The sequence below is a fragment of the Pagrus pagrus genome (assembly GCF_965226575.1).
Source record: "Pagrus pagrus genome assembly, chromosome: 9".
NCBI classification, from domain to species: domain Eukaryota; kingdom Metazoa; phylum Chordata; class Actinopteri; order Spariformes; family Sparidae; genus Pagrus; species Pagrus pagrus.
In genome coordinates this window covers 30,458,839-30,479,641 of record NC_140193.1, presented here as the reverse complement: position 1 = coordinate 30,479,641, position 20,803 = coordinate 30,458,839, and the positions used below count along the sequence as shown (strand labels likewise).

The 20,803-nt window shown below is 40.9% G+C and overlaps 1 protein-coding gene across 3 annotated transcripts in view; it reads left to right on the top strand.

The window, feature by feature from the left end:
* The window catches only part of satb2 (SATB homeobox 2), a gene marked incomplete at its 5' end in the record, with an annotated part of 49,706 nt that overhangs the window by 13,314 nt on the left and 15,589 nt on the right, over positions 1-20,803 (top strand). For 2 of the 3 annotated variants that reach the window (XM_084361333.1, XM_084361332.1), the window contains 9 exons: positions 3,087-3,272; positions 11,498-11,624; positions 13,043-13,166; positions 13,829-13,931; positions 15,475-15,525; positions 15,612-16,198; positions 18,319-18,531; positions 18,715-18,801; positions 19,618-19,770. In XM_084361333.1, the coding sequence (XP_084217459.1) occupies positions 3,087-3,272; positions 11,498-11,624; positions 13,043-13,166; positions 13,829-13,931; positions 15,475-15,525; positions 15,612-16,198; positions 18,319-18,531; positions 18,715-18,801; positions 19,618-19,770 (1,631 nt within the window). The remainder of the gene's footprint in view (positions 1-3,086; positions 3,273-11,497; positions 11,625-13,042; positions 13,167-13,828; positions 13,932-15,474; positions 15,526-15,611; positions 16,199-18,318; positions 18,532-18,714; positions 18,802-19,617; positions 19,771-20,803) is intronic. The other variant, XM_084361334.1, reaches the window with a different exon arrangement.

Sequence of the window (20,803 nt, the reverse complement as noted above, 5' to 3'; positions counted from 1 at the left end):
AGGGGGCCACACACACACACACACACACACACACACAGATTTACATTCTCACACACACCATACGTCCACATTCACAAACTTGTACGCTGTGACTCTCACACCCAAGAATTGCTGCCAAGATACACACCCACTTACACTCCACACACACACACGCACACACGCACACACATTGACACACACAGAGAGCACACATATCTTATTTTAATGTCCCCGTTCACTCATCCCCATACATATTAGAGGGATTAGAGGTTTGAGGCAACATCGTATCATCCAAACCAGATCATACAGTCAGCGGGCAAATCACAGGACACTGGATATAAGAGAAGACAGACTGAGGTGGAGCGAGCGAGAGAGCGAGAGAGAGAGAGAGAGAGAGAGAGAGAGAGAGAGAGAGAGAGAGAGAGAGAGAGAGAGAGAGAGAGAGCTGGTCAGAGGGAGCTGCTCTGTGTTGACAGTTATATTTCCCTGTTGGGGGAAATTCACTTACTTGAATTGGCACGGTGCTCCAGTGTGTAATTCACTCCATGAGAGCCTGGAGGACTGGGAGCAGAGTGATTAATGAGGAGGAAATAGAAATATAGGAATTGACTGATTAAAACAACGGGTGGGATGGATCTGGGTTGGGGTGGGGGGCTAATGCTGCATGCACCTCATATCTTTGTATGGAGGAGTGTGTGTTTGCGTGCTGGGAACAGGACTGTGTGTGTGTGTTTGGTATTGTGTGGTACCCATGCGGTAAAACACATTGCCATGCTCTGTATTATTAGTGCTGGGACGCTGCCTAATGCTCTCACTCCATCATTTCTTCAGAGAGCTTTAATTAATTGCCAGTTGACAGGTGGCCCAAAACCAAAAGGCTTTTAGGAAAAAGCTGATATTGGAGAGGAGGGATTGATATTAGTGCAGGGAGCCAAAAGGACACGGATGCTAGGAGAATATGTTGGAAGTGGATACTTAATGTGACCAGCTACTGAAAATACTGAGGAGGAACAAGTGCTTGTCTCTATTTAAATGTTTAACTGCTCTATTAATAATCTAGAGCTAATGGGGATAAATAATAAATAAATAAGCAATAATGTAATAAACAAGCTAGAGGTGGAGATTGCTAAGATATAAACGAGAGGAGTGGCATTTCATGTACATGATTAGTGCCTCAGAGTGCATTATCGTGTATACTGCAACAAAAGAAGCACAACATAATATAACATGGCCAAAAGTGCAGGAGTGTTTGTAGCCAGATGATTGGTTTCAACTGTGATTTAACTGGTAAATGAAAGCTGAAGTTGATTTCCATGACAGCAAGAGGTCATTAAAATAAAGTTTAAAATACAGAAACAAAGCATAAAAAAAAAAAAAATGAACCAACATTTTGGTGTGGATGTTATGGTGAAGACATCTATGTTCTGTGTTGCAGAGATGTGTACTGATGTTAGCATGTTCTGATATCCCCTCTAGTTTCAGCTAGTTTAAGCTGAGACATGTATATGCAGTGTGTTTGCTACATTTCAGAAGCTCTCATTTTTTTAGTCTAAAGAATGAACGAAGTAAACCAACACAATTTCAAGAAACAAAATATTTGTACAATTATTTTCCTTACTAAACCAAGTAAACAAGTGCTGTCGCAGCTTGCTCATAGAGTCATAGTACTGGTCGAAGCCACTTTAACTCACCTCCAGTATCTCCTGTCTTTGAGCTGATCACAGAGGCTGGTTCAGTCCCAGTTAGATGCCAGCCATATTCACTCTCACTCTGCAAAATGCTATTGAGCTGAGCCCCATTGCCTGCAGTGACTCCCTCTGTGATCCACATTCTCTGTCCAGTCAAACACCAGGAGCACTAGCTCCACAGCTAACTGAGCCATGAGCAATAGTATAACAATATTACAATAATATCATGAGCTAATTAGCTAACAGTGGCTAGCTAAAACCAATGATAACTAGCAAAGAGCATCAGTTGTGGGTTACTCTGGTGCTATGCTGCCCCCTATAGTTTTGGAGCTACTTTGAACTTTTGCCATGTTTTACAATGTATATCTTTAAGTCACACATTTTAGCTATAACATGAAAATGGAGTTTAATTAACATGATGAAATTACATTTGGATATTGGTGTTGCACTGTAAGACAACTGCCACTAAATCAGGAATAGTGTGGTGGTTAATGAGACGGTCTTCACCAGGAAAAGGAAAGCACTGATCATTTGTTCAACCAGTTAAACTGACTTATGATTATATTTTCTGACAAGGAACACTTGTGGTCTTAAAATTATGCAATTTCCCCCACATGATCAATAATTCCTGTATGGGAATCCTTCTGATTCTGATTCTGATTCTGGAAGAAAAAAAAAAGAAAAAAAAGTCAGAAGTAGCATGAGACTGTACAAAACTTTGAGTTTGACACAGAATGTTGTCCTGACACGTGTCCAGACCCAATAGTTTAAAGATTCTATGGATTTACTTAAATTTGTTGCAGTTAATAATTAATATAATTGTTGCTGCTGTGAATTGGTCAGGGTTTTTGCCCTGTGTGCGTGTGTGCTGGGAGAGCTGCAGTTTGCTTCATCCAAACACATCTGGCCTGAAGACTCACAGTGTCTTGTCCATTCAAGTTCTCTTCTTCTGTATTAACATTTATTTACGTCATTGAAATTGATATTATTTTATATTAAGTTATTTTATCTGTTTATACTCTAATGACAGTAGCAGTCATGTCAGTGTGAGTACTTGACATTTGTATATTCTTTGCATATCTATCAGTGGAGCCATTCTAATGACTGCCTATCTAATAGGTCGTTAGATTAGATGCCTGGAAATGTCTGGTGGACAGTGAACAGTACTGTTACAGTCCATTTAGGAATGCATATCATTTGTTTTACATCTTTGCTTGATTGTAGCCTATTGAGAATTTCAGGTGTTGCAGTATTCAACAGTGTAAAACAAAAGGATGAAGTGATTACAAACCGTACCCACAATAAATGCGATCCACATGTCTGCTGTCTATGAGGGATTAACTGTGTTGGGATCACAGACAATAAAATCCAGACATTAAAAGAATCTTCTTGTTGTTTTCTCCTCTTCCTTCTCCGCAGGTCTGATGATTCCAGTCTTCTGTGTTGTGGAGCAGTCGGACGGAGGGATTCAGACAGACGGATGTGAGGGAAGAGAGGAGCATGCTGAGTTTGTTCTGGTCAGGAAGGATATTCTCTTCTCTCAGCTGGTGGAGACGGCTCTGCTGGCCCTCGGCTACTCCCACAGCTCAGCTGCACAGGCCCACGGTCAGTCAGAGACACTGCAAACACCACAGCTGTCACATCTCTTTATTCTTCACATACTTTTAAAGACATTTTAAATCAATCTTATAGATTTTCAAAATAAATTGTGTTTCACCCCTAACTTTTTATCTAGTTGAAATCTTTTAAAACAAATACATTTACCATGCTACTACGTTCTCCCCACCAACACTAAGGGGGAACCAACTTGTGTGCTTTCTTTCTGAGAGTTTGAGAAGAAGATCAATATCACTCTCAAGTTTATACAGTAAATATGAAGCTACATATGAAGCCAGTTAGCTTAGCTTAGCATAAAGACTGGAAGCAGGTGGAAACAGCTAGCTTGGCTCCATCTAAAGGTAACAAAATGTCACTTCCAACACATCTAAAGCTCACTAATTAACAACTAGGTGAGACTTTAGGATGTTACTGATCCCTGCTCCTGTTAAACAGAGATATAATGCATGAATTTGTGATCTTTAGAGGTGTTGTTAGGCAGATTTGTTAGCTTCAGACAGAGCCAGGCTAGTTGTTTTCCCCCTGTCTCCAGTCATTATGCTAAGCTAAGCTAACTGGCTTCATATAAAGCTTAATAATTAGTGTACAAACGTAAGAGGGATCTTCTCTCATCATCTTTTCATATTTCCCCTTATCTTCAGTCTTTATCCTAAGCTAGACAGCTATATATATTTACCGTACTGACATGAGAGTGTATTAATATTCTCCTATATTCTACTTCTGCCTGTGAGCGATGATAGTAGAGATACCATCACAGCCAATAAACGAGTGCCACCTATGAAGTCAAACCTCAGACAGAAATACCATGCCAATGGACTTTGCAGTAGTGGACATGGAGGAGGTGTTTAACAACAATGATGCGTCATGAATTTATAAAACTTAGTTGTAAAGATGATCAGCTTTTTAGGCTTGGCAGAGAAATACAGAATACCAGCATTCTTAAAAAAATATGTTATAACGCTATCATTAAAAAGCTAAATATCTGAGGTCAAGCTGCCTCTTTTTGTTAGTATGAAGATGGCTTCATGAAGACCATTAATAATACCCATGATTTTCTAACCACCAAGCGTCTCTCACTTTGTAAACTATGGCACTATGACTCAGAATTAAACAGCATGCAGCTAAAGGGTCAAGACGAGAATGATCTTTGAAAGGAGACGCTCCCTCTAATCAGCGGCATGAGAAGAAAACTGGATGTGAGATGGTCTATTTCGAGCAGACACTGTACTGTTACAGTGGCAATAAGCACAGGAATGTTTCAAAAACACAACTAAGACACAGACAGAGCCTGTAAAAACTCATTAAAGACACAACAAAGAGCTGGACAGGAATGTCTGCGCAATACAAAAATACATTGTGTGTTTGTGTGTGGGGTAAGCATATGTGTATGTGTGTGTATGTGTGTGTGTGTGAACAGTGTGTGTGAGAATGTTTATGAAGCAGAGGAAAAGAAAAACTCTGTAATTTATTGTTGCACACATGGTAGTCATCTGCAACAGGACAGTGTCATTTACTGCTGTCTTTTCTCAAGTATGCAGAAAATTCCATCTGGGGAAGTTGCCTCACAAATGGTAACAACCCAGCGACAGTAAGCAACATGGCTATTGCAATAGACTGAAAATGGTGGGAGATCCCCATCTGTTTGAGATCTCGCTCTAGTGCTAGCGTGTGTCTCTGTGTGTGTGTGTGTGTGTCATCCCGTCAGGTCTCGTTCGAATTAAGTCTGCAGACCCATGAGGATGCAGACATGGTTCCAATGTGTATTCAATGTGATTGCACGTGTGTGTGTTTGTGTGTGTTCTCTCCATCTCATAAACACTGCCACAGGTAATCCCTTTACTGCCTCAAGGCCAACAGCTCTTATCAGACATCCAGCCCACCTGCAACAGGCCGTGTACTCTCGACCTCCACCTCCCTGTTCTCTCAGCTCACGTCCAGCAGAGCAGCATGTCTCCTGACAGTGCCCCCATCTTAAACTATAGGCATACATTTTAATCTGTTGCACTTTCACTTTTCTAAAGCGGAAGATTTGTAACGAAGTTCATCCTGCAGTCTAGTATTATTATTTTTATTATAACCAAATAAAGTGATAAAGATAATCTGGCTAAATAGTTTAGCCGAGCTCCCATATCTGAAGAATTGCTTACACAGATTGTAAATAAAAACTAAGGCAACGTCAGTGCTAGAATGATCAGAACCATTAATGTTATTAGAATATTGGGACTGGAAAGGCAGTGCAAGAATTAGGTAAAGCATAACATGAACATACAAAAAAACTAAAATATACAAAAACACTCAATTAGAAGTAATTCCTGAGAGACTACAGATCATTTAATTGCCACAAAAATGGCTCTTTTAAAGGATATTTATATTGAAGATGTCTTGGAAACCTGACAGTATACTTTTAAGGAGGAGATAATTAGGGAACGCACATCAATGTTGGATAGGTGCTGGCCACAATGAGGGAATAGGTGTTGAGGAAAATAGTTGCACACTCAGCTATGATACAAAATAAAGCTTAAAAAAATTAACAACATTTACATTTACCAACAGTCTTCTTCAGGGTATTAGGGGATGAAACAGCTGAATAACAACTGTCATGTCCCTTAAAACCCTGAAGAAGACTGTTGGTAATTTATTAAAGCCTGTTTTGACATCATAGCCATCGTCCTGCCACTCAGCAGCCATCTTGGCAACTCCCCCAGGCAATTATTTTCAGGCAAACAAGACCAGGCACCTATCTAAATGATTGAGGAGAGGGCCACAACTTCAGTGGTCACTGAGGCATAACATTTGCATCATCTCTGCTAAAAAATGCTCACAAAGTTTGGTGACTTTGCAGACGAGACACTGTCAGCTAATTCCACCAGTGCACTCGAACAAATACAAGTTCAATGCCTAATGTTTGGATAACGTCATCCTTCTTCTTAATCCTGTGCATTAGTGTGACATCCTCCTCTTCCATTCTTATTAGAAGTCTGTCTGCAACCACAGACAAGCTCAAGTCAATGAAACAACATACGCTGATATGTTTCCTGGCTGGCTGTGATAAAGCGGATATTTGGCTTTTGGGGGAAATGAGCGATATGTGTCACACAAACACAATTTCCGACTTTGCTATTCAAAATGCTTAAAGTGGTTTGTCTACTCTCTTACTATTAGTAGTACGCAGCTGTTTTCCTTCGCACGGGTCTGTCCCGTGTAACCATCTATTTATTAACTCATTCTAATCAGCTGGTTATGTTGTAGATCTTTTTTTGTCTTTTGGTTGTAAAAGTCAGAACTGCAATTGACAGCCTGTTAAAGCGAGTTAGAAAAAGACACAACACACAGATGCATATTTATCCTGCTGTGATGGCCTAAAATAGCCCACTGAATTCTATGGTGAGTGTTTGCTACGGTTTTCGCAGATGAATGCCATTAGTTGCACTTTTAGCCAGTGTTTTTGCCAAGTATCAGGGGAGGTCTCTGTTTGTCTGTCAGTGTCATCAGTGTGTATGGAAAACAGCGAGCCACATTGGTCCCCTGTCCACATCAATGCTCTCCCCTCTAAAAGCACCACACCAGGGGCTTCAAAGGCAAGACCAAACGGGACATCACAACTCAACACAAACAAAACTCTGAGACTTGACTTGACCACTGTTCACTCACAGTGTGTGTATCTGTGCACAAACACACACACACACACACACACACACACACACACACACACACACACTTGTAAACTGTATTTAACCCATGCAAGGATGCATTTGCTCACCCTAAATCTCACATAAACTCGGTTTAGAATACCATGTAGTCATGCAGTATCATGGACAAAACACACACACACACACACACACACACGCACACAGACACACAGCTTCTTTCAAATGAATACTTTTTGTTTTTTAAAACAAGCGTTTATGTTAAATGAATAATTTCTGGCTTAAATTATACATTTTTTCCCCTGCGGTCCACAACCAAAATTACACAGAGTCCCAGCTATTTTCTCCCTGTTTGAATTGTGTCCTGCATTCTTGTGTCCCAGCGGTGTATTTAAAGTCCCCGCCGAGGACCACGGCCTTTCTTTAATTAGCTCAGCCCAGTAATTAACTGGGAGATATTGTTTATTTCAATTATAAGGGTCTGAAGGCTTTTATAGAATGGATGGGAGCAGACCTGTACTTTACGGCTTTAGTCAGTGAACAGTTAACAGTGGTCAGTGGGGGAGGGGGGGGTAGAGAGAGCATTGTTGGAGTGCCACGTCTAAAAGGCCACAAAGGGTCACTGCTGCAGACCAGGTCAGCAATGTACTGGACATCTGAGCTCAGACCTTCTGTAAATTGTAGTCTTGGTTCTGTCAGCGTGCTGTTGCATTTTTGCCACCACTTACTTATACGACATTCTTATTTGTTCAAGACAAACTCACTTATTTATGTATTATTTTGCTAATTTCCAGAAATTTGAAAATGCTATGCTAAATCCTATGATTTTGATAATGCAACCAAACAGCATCGTTTGACTCTGCCTGCTAAATTTCTTCATCTTTCAAACTTCTGACACAAGTTTGAAATTCAGCTTTTTGTTAAGAATTAGTACTAAACCCCATCCTCATACCATGGCACTGTTCCCAAAACAGCAAACAGGACAGGTGTAACAGACCTTCATCATACATGACACCGTTTGGTTAGGTTGTGGCACTAAAGCTACTTGTTTAGGTTGACGAAAGCTTGTGACTTAGGTTAAAATAACTACTTTATGTATTTGACTTGAGTTACATGTTGTGCTGGGTAGTAAGTTAGAATAACTCAACATTCACCTTCACCTCCACTCTGGACACGAACAACAGTCTCCTGGACAAAAATCCTGTGTTTGTTTGCCCCAACCATCTTCCCCATCCTCCAATAACGATGTGAAGCTCTTTATACGTCACCTGACTTCCTCGTTTGCTGCTGTAATAATTACTACAGCTGTAGAGGTCGCCGCCTAACAAGAAACGTAAATATGGGTCTTAAGCTGCTTTCACAGTTGACCTATATAATCATTTTTCTGATCCCCATGACAAGTAAACTGAACTTCACGAACCTCTTGGTTCAACATTGATCCGTCATACTTATCATTGTTGTGTGCACAGTTAATGTGTGCAATGGAGGATTATTGCCAATGTTCTGGGTGTGCTTCCTCCTGCTTTTAGCTCAGAATTAAGTGGTTTAGATCATCTGTTGGCTTGTTTACAGCCATGTCTCATTGTCTGTCAGCACACGTTTTTTTTTTGTTGCCCCTTCAGACTTTGTTGAAGTGCAACAGGCCACGAATTCCCTATTTTAAAATAAACATACAGGTATGAGGCTATGAGTAAAATCTGCTGCTCAATGATGCATTAAATTAAGCTTTATAGACAAACTTAAACTAACACTTCATAAAGTATGCCTCATTAGAATGTTGCATACCTGTTTTTAGTATTTTGGATGAAGTGAGTTTTGACTTATACTAAGCCTTAAACTCATTGCTGCCATTGTTCTGCTCTGGGTTCGACATCTTGCACACTTTTTCACAGATAAGCTTTTCAGAAGCGTTTCAGCAGAGAGGAGCACTCCCTGAAATGACAGCATGACAGATTTTCATCAAGAGGAGATCCTTAGGGTGCAATGAAGGATGATAGGGGTGAGTCAGGCTTATGGGGTTTACCTCAGTGTGTGCCAAGGGTGGAACCTGGAACCAGTTTGGAAGAAGCCCCGCATGCGTGTGCAGGCTGCTGCCACCATTAAGACTTATTCTACCATGGGACAATGGGATTACTGTGTGTACTCGTTTATTTGTGTGTGTGTGTGTGTGTGTGTGTGTGTGTGTGTGTGTGTGTGTGTGTACAGGCATCCATGCATGCAGGCCTGCGTGAGTGTTGATGAGAGGAGTCAGAGACATCAGTGTGTGTTTGTGTATGGATTTGCGTTTGTGTGGATGGGCACACTCAGACATGAGCCAAGCCACCAGCCGGCCACATAAAAGCATGTCTCTGGGAGGTGGAATTTTAATGTGGAAATGGGAACAATGATTTCTACTTTTAAATGTGGACAAGAAGCAGAGCCCATTGAACAGCAGACCAAAAATGATGGATCAATTATTAATGCATTTACCATCACACTGTGAGCGTGTGAGTGTGTGTGTGGGTGGGTGTGTGCTTGCATGCAAGCTGGTACATGTACATGTCCACTTCTCAGTGTGCTGTCATGTGTCCTCTGTGAGTTTGTGTTTGTCTGCTTATTCACGCGTTTGCTTCCACCCAGTTTGGCATTAGAGAAATTGTTATGACTTATTTTCAGATGTGTGGATGGTGCATGCTGAAGATAGCTGAGAGAAAGAGTTTCTTTGTGTGTGTGTGTGTGTGTGTGTGTGTGTGTGTGTGTGTGTGTGTGTGTGTGTGTGTGTGTGTGTTTTAGTGTCTGTCTGTATGAAAGAGAAAGAGACAGAAAAATAAGAACAAAGAGAGGAGGATGTGCTCAGTGTTTTCCTCTCTGTCATAAAATGATGTGAGTGTTTTATTTCATCTCATTAAAAATCTTCTCTTACAAAAAACTTAAACTTTTTTGCATGTGAAATTCCTGTTGTCACACTAACATATTTTATTTCACGTGTAAAATAGACAGTGACCACAGAGGAAAACAGATGTAATTTCATGATTTCACGTGACAACTTCACACATATATGTGAAAACCTTATGTTATATGACATGTAAAACTGTAATGACTTTAATTTAATATGAACAATATTTGAAAATCATTGCCTTAAAATGTAATCTCCCAAAACCACAGATACATTTTTCACATGTGAAATGGAGCTTCCTATATGATAAACTCACATGTGCTACTTTTCTGTCTCTTCTTGTGTAGCATAAAGGGACTACAACTTACAACTCGTTGTGCAACTGTCTGTTGTAAAATGACAATTAAATGAACCTTTGAACCTTTAAACCTTCAATAAGAGTTGAAGAGTTGAAGATGTTTCCCTCACATAAATATGACATTGCCTATATAGGTTGAAAACTACGCTTTCACATTGGAAAAATAAAAACATTTTCATGTGCAGCAACTATTATAATAGTTATCTGGTTCAGTTTGGGTTCTCAAACGTTGTCATGGTGGTCTTAGGATCCTCTGGGGTTCTTCTCAGCCCTGAGGGGTCCAGTCCATTCTGTTCATAGTGGATTAAATGATGCTCCCCCCTGTATGACCGGATAATTAAGAACACAGCTCAGCCTGACTGCAATCAAAGATATAACTGAGATATAAACAGAGTGGAGGAGAACAAAAAGAGGGAACAAAGAGAGAGCGAGAGATCAGAGTGGTCCAAGGAGAAGAGAAATTTGAAGACAGGAGGAAGAAAACGAAGGAGAAAGATATGGGGGGAGGGGAGGTGGTAGGCAGAGAGTGAGGAAGACGGGGACAGAAAGAGAGAGAGAGAGGACCCGTCTGGATCTCATTTAGAGGATAGTAATGCGATTAGCTTTGTTTAGTTTTCACAGCTCCAGCCAGTCCCCAGGAAAAAACCTCTGTGAGTGTGTGTGAACGAGTAGGTGAAGTGTGGTAGTGTGTATTGCGACCTGTGCCTGCATGTTTTTTGAGTCTGTATTCTTATATAGCCAGTTTCACTAAGTAAAAGTAAAAATGCTACTATATTTTAAAACTTTTCAACGCTTATAGCAGCACAAATGACATAAAAAATGTTTTTTTTGTAATTAAGTTGAACTGACCTGCGTATTGCTGATTTTTTTTAACTCTCTTTGACTCTTTGCTTTACCATGAGAAGGGATGGACTCTTTAGTGACCAAACAACTAGAGTGGCTCAAACAACCTCTACCAGAATCCACACAAATATCACGCCAGCAGGACTTACTGAGCAGTGAAACAGGGCTGACACTAACAGGTTTATTGTAGCAGCTGGGCTTATTAAATGTAACTGAAGAGCCCACATTTAACAGGGTGTACGAAGTGCTTTTTACTAATGACGGAAATTTTTTGTACATTTAATAGCCAGGGTAAATAATGTCCAACGCAAAAGCAGCAAATCTGACATGATAGGGTTAGGGTACAGGGTACTAGATCAGAGAATATAAATGGATATTCCTGTTTTTATTTTGCAGTGACAAATGTGTACTATCTGTATCTTTGTATTATGTCAAAATGTTAAAATGAATTAAAACTTAAATGGCAGAATTCTTTTATGTCTCCGTCCAGGCATCATCAAGGTGGGAAGGTGGAACCCTCTGCCCATCCACTTCCTGACTGACGCACCAGAAGCTACAGTTGCTGACATGTTGTTGGAGGTCTACCACATGGTCACACTACGCATCCAGCTGCAAAGGTCAGAATGAGTCAGATGTCACAGGTTACAGTTTTCCAGACATATTTGGATCTAATTTACTGGATTTTAGATTTATTGTCTGTGGCATTTCACAGTGAGAAAGTGGAAATGTTTACATTCTAAATCTGGGATTTTCCACTCAACAACACTCCTCTATTGAATATGAAACACATTGGAATGACTACATGTCCATATTTTATGGACACAGTAAGGCTTTTTAACCATACACTGTGTGCGGTTGCACTGAATCAGAGACTTGGTCCGCTGCTGCTGATGTCATTGCTGTTCAAGAATTTATCATATCTATCAAATTTGAAAGCTGCAGTATTGAAACACTAAAGCTCCAGTGAAACAGCCCGGTTGGGGATTTATCTATTATCTGTTTCTGTCGGGAAGAGTACGTGTGCCAGGAAATTCTAGTTCCCTCGAATAAGTGAGGCAGGATCTTGTGATGGACAGATAAAAACAGATAAACTCCAGATGAGAGGCTTATTATTGTTATTGTCTTGGCGCATACCAGCCAGGTTTGTTTACGTGTTTGTGTGTGTATCCATGGCAATGGCAGCGTTTCGGCCCACTTAGAGCTCAGAGTTGAAATGATTTATCTGAGGTTAAAATAAAGACAGAAAAAAAACAGAGTGATTGTGGGGAGATACTGTAGGTCTAAACAGGAAGAAGTATATTGAAGTTGAGGTTATACAGATATTTGAAAGATCAGTGGTTGGGGGTTAATTGAGGGTTAAAGGTAAAGTTTAACATTTTTGCAAGTATGCATACTTGCTTCATTGCCAATTGTTAGTGAAGATTGACACCATTCTTATGTCTGCACTGTAAATATGAAGCTACAGCCAGCAGCTGGTAAGTTAGCTTAGCATAAGGACCGGAAAGGGGTGGAAGCAGTTTGACTCGCTCTGTTTGAAGGGAACACAATTTGTCTACCACCACCTCTAAAGCTCAATAATGAATACATCATGTCTCAAATATGTACATAAATTGAAGTGTACAAACAACAAGTTGTGGTTTTATGGAGGGTTATGTGTCTGACAATTTCTTGGCCAGGAGATGTTGCCACGTTCTTGGTATGTTGTAAGAGATTAAAACTGACGTTTTTAATCTTCTGTGCTGGGGGGTAGATTTTGTTACTTTGGGACAAAAGCAGGCTAGCTGTTTCCAGGTTTAACAGGTTGCTGGCTGCACCTTCATATTTAGTGTGGTATCAATCTTCTCATTTAACTCTTTGCAAGAAATAGATAGCACAGGTCCCAAAATGGCAAACTACTTATTTATCTTTAATAAACATCAAAAACAAACAATATCATTCAATTCTTAAGTTTTGTTTTTATAGTTGGTCCATTTGTGTCTCTATACATTACCCAAAAATGTAACTGAGTTCTGTGTGTTGTTTTGACTTGTTGTAGTTTCTCAAAGCTGGAGGACCTGCCCTGTGAACAGTGGAACCACGCGACTGTCAGGAACGCTCTCAAAGAGCTGCTGAAGGAAGTGAACCAAAGCACTCTGGCCAAAGAGTGTCCTCTGTCACAGGTAACATCTGGCTATTGCTACACAAAAACACATCGTACCTCAGGCTCCTTAACCTCACCTGGTCCTCATCAGAGAGCTCCTTTTCGATTCAGTTAACCTTTATATCTACTCTCAAAGAGGTTATTTTACACTGTCAATTTTCAGTCTCCTTCACTGACTAGACAATCACATGACCTTCCCAAATCCTGAAGTTGTCAATAACCATCATTTACCACTATATTTTAATGAAACTCAACCAAAAGAAAATTAAGAACTTGTCTCCTCAATTGTGTGAATCTCCCCAGTCGCATGTTTGGCCCACTGTCCTGGTCTCATAATGACTGGTTTGTGAGACTGTGTGTATGTGTGTGCATACTGTGTTTAAATGGTGGGGGTGTTGAACGCAACAACATCAATTGCAAACGTGTGTGTGGCTGGATATTCTCGCTCTGCACTGTACTGGCTCAAGTTTCCATGGGTGGCTTCCAATCATGATTAATGTTTGTCTATTTCTATTGTGTAAGTGTCTATGTGTGTGTATGTGTGTGTGTGTGTGTGTGTGTGTGTGTGTGTGTGTGTGTGTGTGTGTTTATGTAATGCCATGCCATGTGGTTGTAGCGTGAGTGTAAGCATTTCATATTATGCTGGTTATTAATAATCTTCCCCCTCTCTTTCTCTCTCAGAGTATGATTTCGTCCATAGTAAATAGTTCCTACTATGCCAATGTCTCCACTGCCAAATGCCAGGAGTTTGGCCGCTGGTACAAGAAGTATAAGAAAATCAAAGGTGAGCTGTACAGTAAACAGTGGTCTAACTTCTTTGAATGTGGTTGACCAGTGTTCCCATAATCCAGGTTTGGACCCCAGCAAGGGGTGAACGTAAATGGTGTATTCACTTTTTCATTACAACAGGGAAAACCATCTGCTGACGGCGCAACGGTTGTGTTACTCTGGCGAGTGTTTCTTTGACCCAAACAGACAGATAACTCTACTATACACTAGCTATAAGCTAGCAAGCAATGGCAGTGTGTGCGTCTGTGCGTTTTAAATTCAGTGAACGTCTCACTAAACTCAGCACTCACCAGAGATTCTGATTCTGACTGTGGGTGTGTCTTCCTCCAGAAGATCTCTCAGTGCACCTGACCCCCTCCTCCAGAGCTATCCGGCTAAGCAGCCCTGCCCTGCCCTGCCCTGCCCGGCCCTCCCCACACACACACACTCGACAAACATCTTTTGTTTTATTTTGATAGAGAGACTGTTAGCGGCAGAAATGACATATTGTGCATTTAAGCTAAACCGAAAGTTGTGCAAAAGGGGGTTAAGGCGTAGCTACAGAACCTATGTACATAACTGCGTGGCTACGCTAGAGATTATGTCCACCTAATGTTTCTCCTACAAGCTTCTGAATGCAGATGAGATTGCTGACAGTGGAAAACTAAATTCGGAAGTTGAAGACAGCTCAATAGTGCTTTTCAGTAGCATCTAGAAGAGACATCACTGCAACATTTCTTCCTGCCATGCTTACCACTCTCTCTCACCATGAAAGAATGAAAGTAAAGACAGCAATTGTGTCTCAGTAGTCTCCTATTCAGACTAAAGAGTCAAGGCTGTGTGTATGCAACCCACCACAGGCCTATATCATAAAGTAAACAAAGTAATGTAAACACATTTAACTGTGGGGGATATAATTCAAATGCGGTGTGGCTTGATCACGTATGATACATTCATCTAATGCTGCATTGGTGCTTTCAACGGCTGAAATCCGACCATGTAATTTAAATAAAAACTTATGCTGTAGGCATCTGTGACGGGACTTCCATTAACCCCTTGTATCAAGTATAAACCCAGCTCCAGACATGCTACCTGTGATGAAGGGTAGAAGTAAACTTTGCTTTGTATAGAATGTTGGGAACCACTGCAGTAGACTTAACAATGCAGCCTCATGGTCATTTGACTTTCCTCAAACGTATCATCTGTAATGACTCTTCTTTTCCCAACGTAACTTGATCGTAACATTCAGTCATGAGCCTCAGACTTCACTCTCTGCCAAGGAAACAGCAGTTGACAAATCATCCACAATTCAAGGTCGCTCCATCAGCAGATGGAGTTTTCCCTGTTGTCATGGAATTGTGATGTTCAATTTCCCTTTTTTTCCCCTGAGCACCTCAAGGAGGTTTCATTCACTTTGGCTTAAAAGTTGAGCAAGTTTTCTGTTCATTATATGGACCTTGAGGTGAAATTGTTTTCAGCTATTTTGGTCATGTAGGTTTAGGACATTAACATTCGGACCTTCCCTTCTGACTGATTTCTGCATTTGTTTGGTTGAACAGTTGATTACCTGGAGAAGATGTGGTCCGGACGAGATGCTACTGACATCAAAAGTAAGAAATCTTCTCAAATCCTTATTACACTATGTGAATGTAAAGATGTTTCTTTGACCACAATGACTGTCCCTTCACCTCCCCAGTCGAGAGAGAAAACATGGCAGATTTCTGTGTACTGGGCCAGAGACCTCCTCCTCACTTGGCTGGCCTGGCCCAGCTCAGTCACCTGGGAGCTGGCAGTCCCCTCCTCAAGGCGGGATCTGGAGATCCGCAGGCACCATCCCAGCAGCCTCAGCAGCCTCCTCCACCCCAACAACAGCCCTCGCCCCATGGCCCCCTCCACCACAGCCCTCCTCTCCGTACCGGCCAGGTGCCTCCTCCGCCTCCACCACCGCCTGGTGCCCTGCAGCCCCTACTGGGGCCAGGTGGGCTGCTCTCCCCCCAACTCTCCCCACAGCTGGTACGTCAACAGCTCGCCATGGCCCACCTCATCAACCAGCAACTAGCCGTTAGCCGCCTGCTGGCCCATCAACACCCCCAGGCCCTCAACCAGCAGTTCCTCAACCACCCGCCCATCCCTCGGGGTTCATCTAAAGCTGGCGACCACCCTGGGAGCAACCCCTCGGCCGCTGAGGTCTCCTCTGAAATCTACCAGCAGGTCAGAGACGAGCTGAAGCGAGCTAGTGTCTCCCAGGCCGTGTTCGCCCGTGTGGCTTTCAACCGCACACAGGTAGGAAAACAGGACAGACTGTGGCCAATAAGGTTAGGAGACAGTAGGGAAAGTGTGGTGGAAAAATGATCAGAGGAAGAGGAGGACCAAGGTGATGTGTCAAGGATGGCAGAGGGTAGGATCAGATGGCATGAAGACTAGGTCGAGGACGGAGATCTATTCAATCTAAAAATGAATATATTGCATCCTGTGGTGGCATTGTGTCAGGCAACACCAAAACATCCCCCTCCTGCTTATTGAGCTACGTTTTCTCAGACTAGACGGCTCATAATTCTCATTCACAACATCTCAGGTGAGAGGAGGTAATTGCCGTATTTGATTGAAATAAATGGATATTGACATCATTGAGACTATAATTTTTTCACACAACTTTCAGCTAATTTTGTGTTCACCCACCTTGTAGTATTTTCAGTGGGATTAGCGGAAGCATGGCAGGGTAGCTTGCTGGGTCATTGAGTCTCCTTACACGCCCTCACAGCAGCACAAACACCTGATGCATTCAGGCTGTGCTAAACTGGTTACTACACGCCCCATTAGATTAATGTAATGGGAGATGGCTCATAGACCGGTATAGAGGCCAGGTGTGTTTTAGTGACTTTTGCATTTATGAGTCTCTGCAGTGTATGTATTTGTGAGAGCAAGTTACGTGCTGGTACTCAATATCTAAGGTTCTAAAGGTTAGCATGCTTTGAAGGTAGTAGGTTGATATAAACTGATTTGTACCTGGATTTTAAAGAGTGGTGAAACGTACCTACATTTACATGACTTTCTTGAATATTTTCTTTTCATACCAATTTATACTTGGAAATATTGTACTTTTTTATTTCACTACATTCATCTGACAGCTTTAGCTACTATTTGCTAGTTAATATTTTTTTCTATTATCTTCTATCTATTTATAAAATATGTTGATTTACTATACCTAACACTATATACAAGTAGAGCTAAAACGATTAGTTGATCAACTATTAATTGGTAACTTTTGATAATTATCTGAGCCATTATTAATGCAAAATTGCCAAACATTTCATGGTTCCAGCTTCTCAGAATTTGCTGTTTTTGCTCTTAATTATTTAATAATTTAAAGTGATTTACTCAATCAACAACAAATCAAACGTAAGGTACTGCTGATATTATGTACAAAAGAGTACTTTTACTTTTAATACTTTAAAGGAGAAAAACATATTTTTGAGTCTCACTCCCAACTCATCAAAAACTGGCGCTTTGGGATGGCGGCCGACCCGTCCTACAATCCCAAGGTGTCATTTTTTGATGGGTTGGGAAACCGAGAGCGTCATTTTATGACGAGTTGGGAGTGAGAATGCATTTTCTTGATTATACTGTACTTACATACTGTTACTTAAAGTGGAAATCAACTTTCACTCCTCCTAGTGTTTCCCTGTGGTATTATTGTTGGCACCACTGTCACAAAAACATTGTTTGCAATATAGCTACTGCTAGCAGCCAGACTACTGTGTAAAGCGAAAAACAACTGCAAGATTACCTGACCCCGATGTCAGTGGTCTGAAAAGACAGAATAAAACACCAGCTTGTATTGATAAGTAGGCAGATATTGTTACTTACTTACTGATCTAGTAGAAAGAACACATCTTTTAAACCATCTCAAGTCCTGCTGGTATGGACTGAATATCATTTTAAAAAGTGAGGCCTATAGGGAAGTACGAACTGTATGTACTTCAGAATAATAAGTTCAAGCAAAAAAGTTGTTTATCGCCAGTTTAAGTAACATTTATATTGTAGAACTTAAACTTGTTGAGGAGTATTTTTACAGTGTGATAGTTATACTTTTACTCAAGAAAAGGATCGGAAATGAAGAAAACTTTAAAAGAGCAATTCATTGAATAGAATCCCACTATGTAGGTACATTTTAAAGTTTGCAAATGTTAACCCATTTTTTAACTATAACTACAAAACTGAACAGTGGACCCGCACATTTCACCAGCCAAATGGCTGCAACTATCCAATCATCCAACATTTAGAAGAAAACATGCATTGGGACAATTCATGACTATTAGTTTTCATGTCTGGAATAGAGACGTAAAACAATAACATATCCTTCTTGGAAAGTTCATAGTGCAGTGTGTGTCTTTACTATCCAGGGCTTGCTGTCAGAGATCCTGCGTAAAGAGGAGGACCCTCGCACAGCCTCGCAGTCTCTGCTGGTCAATCTGAAAGCAATGCAGAACTTCCTCAACCTGCCCGAGAGCGAGAGAGACCGAATCTACCAGGAGGAAAGAGAGCGCACCATGAACCCTTCAGTCGGCCTTCCTGCCTCAAACTCCTCCAACCCCGGCACTCCACGCCTCTCACAGGTTAGTGCACCTTGTAGTCAGCCGTGCCTACAGTGTTTCTACACTAGCATTTTCAAAATGGTTGCTTATATGGGAGCAATGAAAGAGCCGGTAACAGTAAGGTTTGTGTGATGGCTGCATGTGTAATCATAGTGATGCAAACATTTGATTGTAACATGCCGTGTGTGTTGTGTGTGTGCATAGAAAGTGTGGGAGAGGAGTTTGGATGACCAGATAACCCCTGATACCTGGGCCTCCATCTGGAAGAACAAGACTAAGATCTCCAACTCGGTGAGTTATCTACAATCTTGAACTTGCCCTCACAAAGTCGACTGCGGCACGTCATGTATTGTGTCTTAAAACCTATTCTGGGATTTCAAGTTTTATCATAAACAAATTCCATTTATAATGGAAAAGCAGCTTCAAAGCTAACATAGCAGGATATTGTAAACAAAAAGGACATTATAGACTATTTGGACATTTCTTTCCATCTGCACAGAACAAGTTAGCGACATCAGTGATAAGACGTTCTCTCTGATGTCAGGGCAAATGGCCATTCATGGCTCTGGGTGAATTTTGTGTGCTATTCTTATTATGTCTATGTAAAATTATCTCAGCATCGTTTACACTGAGGGAATGTAAGCTTGCTGGTCTCTACATGTCTTGTGGATGACTTCAAACACTGTGTATACAAGCGCTCTGAGAGCCAATACATGTTCATTCAAACAAAAACAACAAAGAAAGACAAAAGAGAAGGACTTAATGACTTTGATCTGTAAACAAAATTCATGTGGAGACGTGCACTGCAGATGTGCAGCTGATGCTCATACAGAGACCACTATGTCTGTTCTCAGAGCAGCTTGGCCTGATCATCAGCTGATAACCTTTACTCATATGTAAACACAAGATTTGCTTTTGTGGATGAGTCTCTTCATGGGTTAAGAATATATATGAGCCATTTAGAAATGCAGCAGCTTCAAGTAATAGATGCCTTTATGTTATTTCCTTCCATTAGACTTATCTGATAGCTTCTCCCTATAAAACATTCAGCATTTCAAAGGGACTTTTATTTTGTTTGTTATATCTTGTGATGATCCTCTCTCCCAGCCAAAGCCGTCCGGCCCGGCTCCTGACCTCCCACTGAAGCTGGAATCGCTGGTTAACATTACGTCCGGGATCTATGAAGAAATTCAGCAGGAGATGAAGAGAGCCAAGGTGTCCCAAGCGCTGTTTGCCAAGGTGGCCGCCAACAAGAGCCAGGTGAGGGAAACAGTGGGGAGGAGGAAGCCATTAAAGGTCAAACGTAACATCGCTCAGTTATAAATCAATGAGGACTTTAAATTAAGAGTGAAGGAGCATTTTTCTTTTCCAAAGAGTAAGTCAATACAATATTTACTGCTTAATAAATATGTATATTAAAACAGCTTTGAAAGGCTCATAAAACCACAAAACTTGGCGAAAACACCCGAGTGCAGAGAACAAAGTCAGAGCCCAGCCGACGCCTTGGTCATCTGCCATAGTGTACACAGTCAGTCATCAGCTGTATCACCTGTCACTTGGCTCATGAACAGTTTTGTATTGTTTTGTTTTCTCAGAGCTTTGATAACATGATATACTGTGGCACTAGGACTATTTGAATGCCAGCTATTATAATCCCTTGAAACTGATATTTTCGATGTACAGCATCACATAGAGGCACACACGTAGTGAGCCGCTGTTAACTGCGACAGAATGTTGCATATTTTATGGTTGATCAACTTGTTTGTCGAATTTGTGACTCTACTTTATTTTCTCATTTAGGGCTGTGTAATATGACAAAAAGCTCATATCCTGATGTAGGTCATTTCATAACCACATATCAATAAATAGGCACGGCAAGTTTATTCATATAGCACCTTTCAGGGACAAGGCAATTCAAAGTGCTTTACAGGGGCATAGGAATACATCATACAAATTACTAAAATTAAAAACCTTTTCATTTTGAAAGACAATGAAAACAAAAAGCAAAAAAAGGCTGTGTATCAAGATATAGTACATTTTCTGTAAATTCATAGCATAAATTGTTTATATAAAATGACCAAATGGAAGGCCTATATCTAATAAAATATTAAATCATACATTTGACAAATAAAAGTTATTACTCAAATTCGACTATTTTTATTTTTCGTTTTTGTATTGGGTTTTTGGAGACATTCTCCTTTTTAGAATGACCCTTTTCTGTGTCACGTTCACTCCCCTCCAAGTTTGCCTTCATACAGATTCACCACCTGCATTTGTGCTGTGTAAAATAACA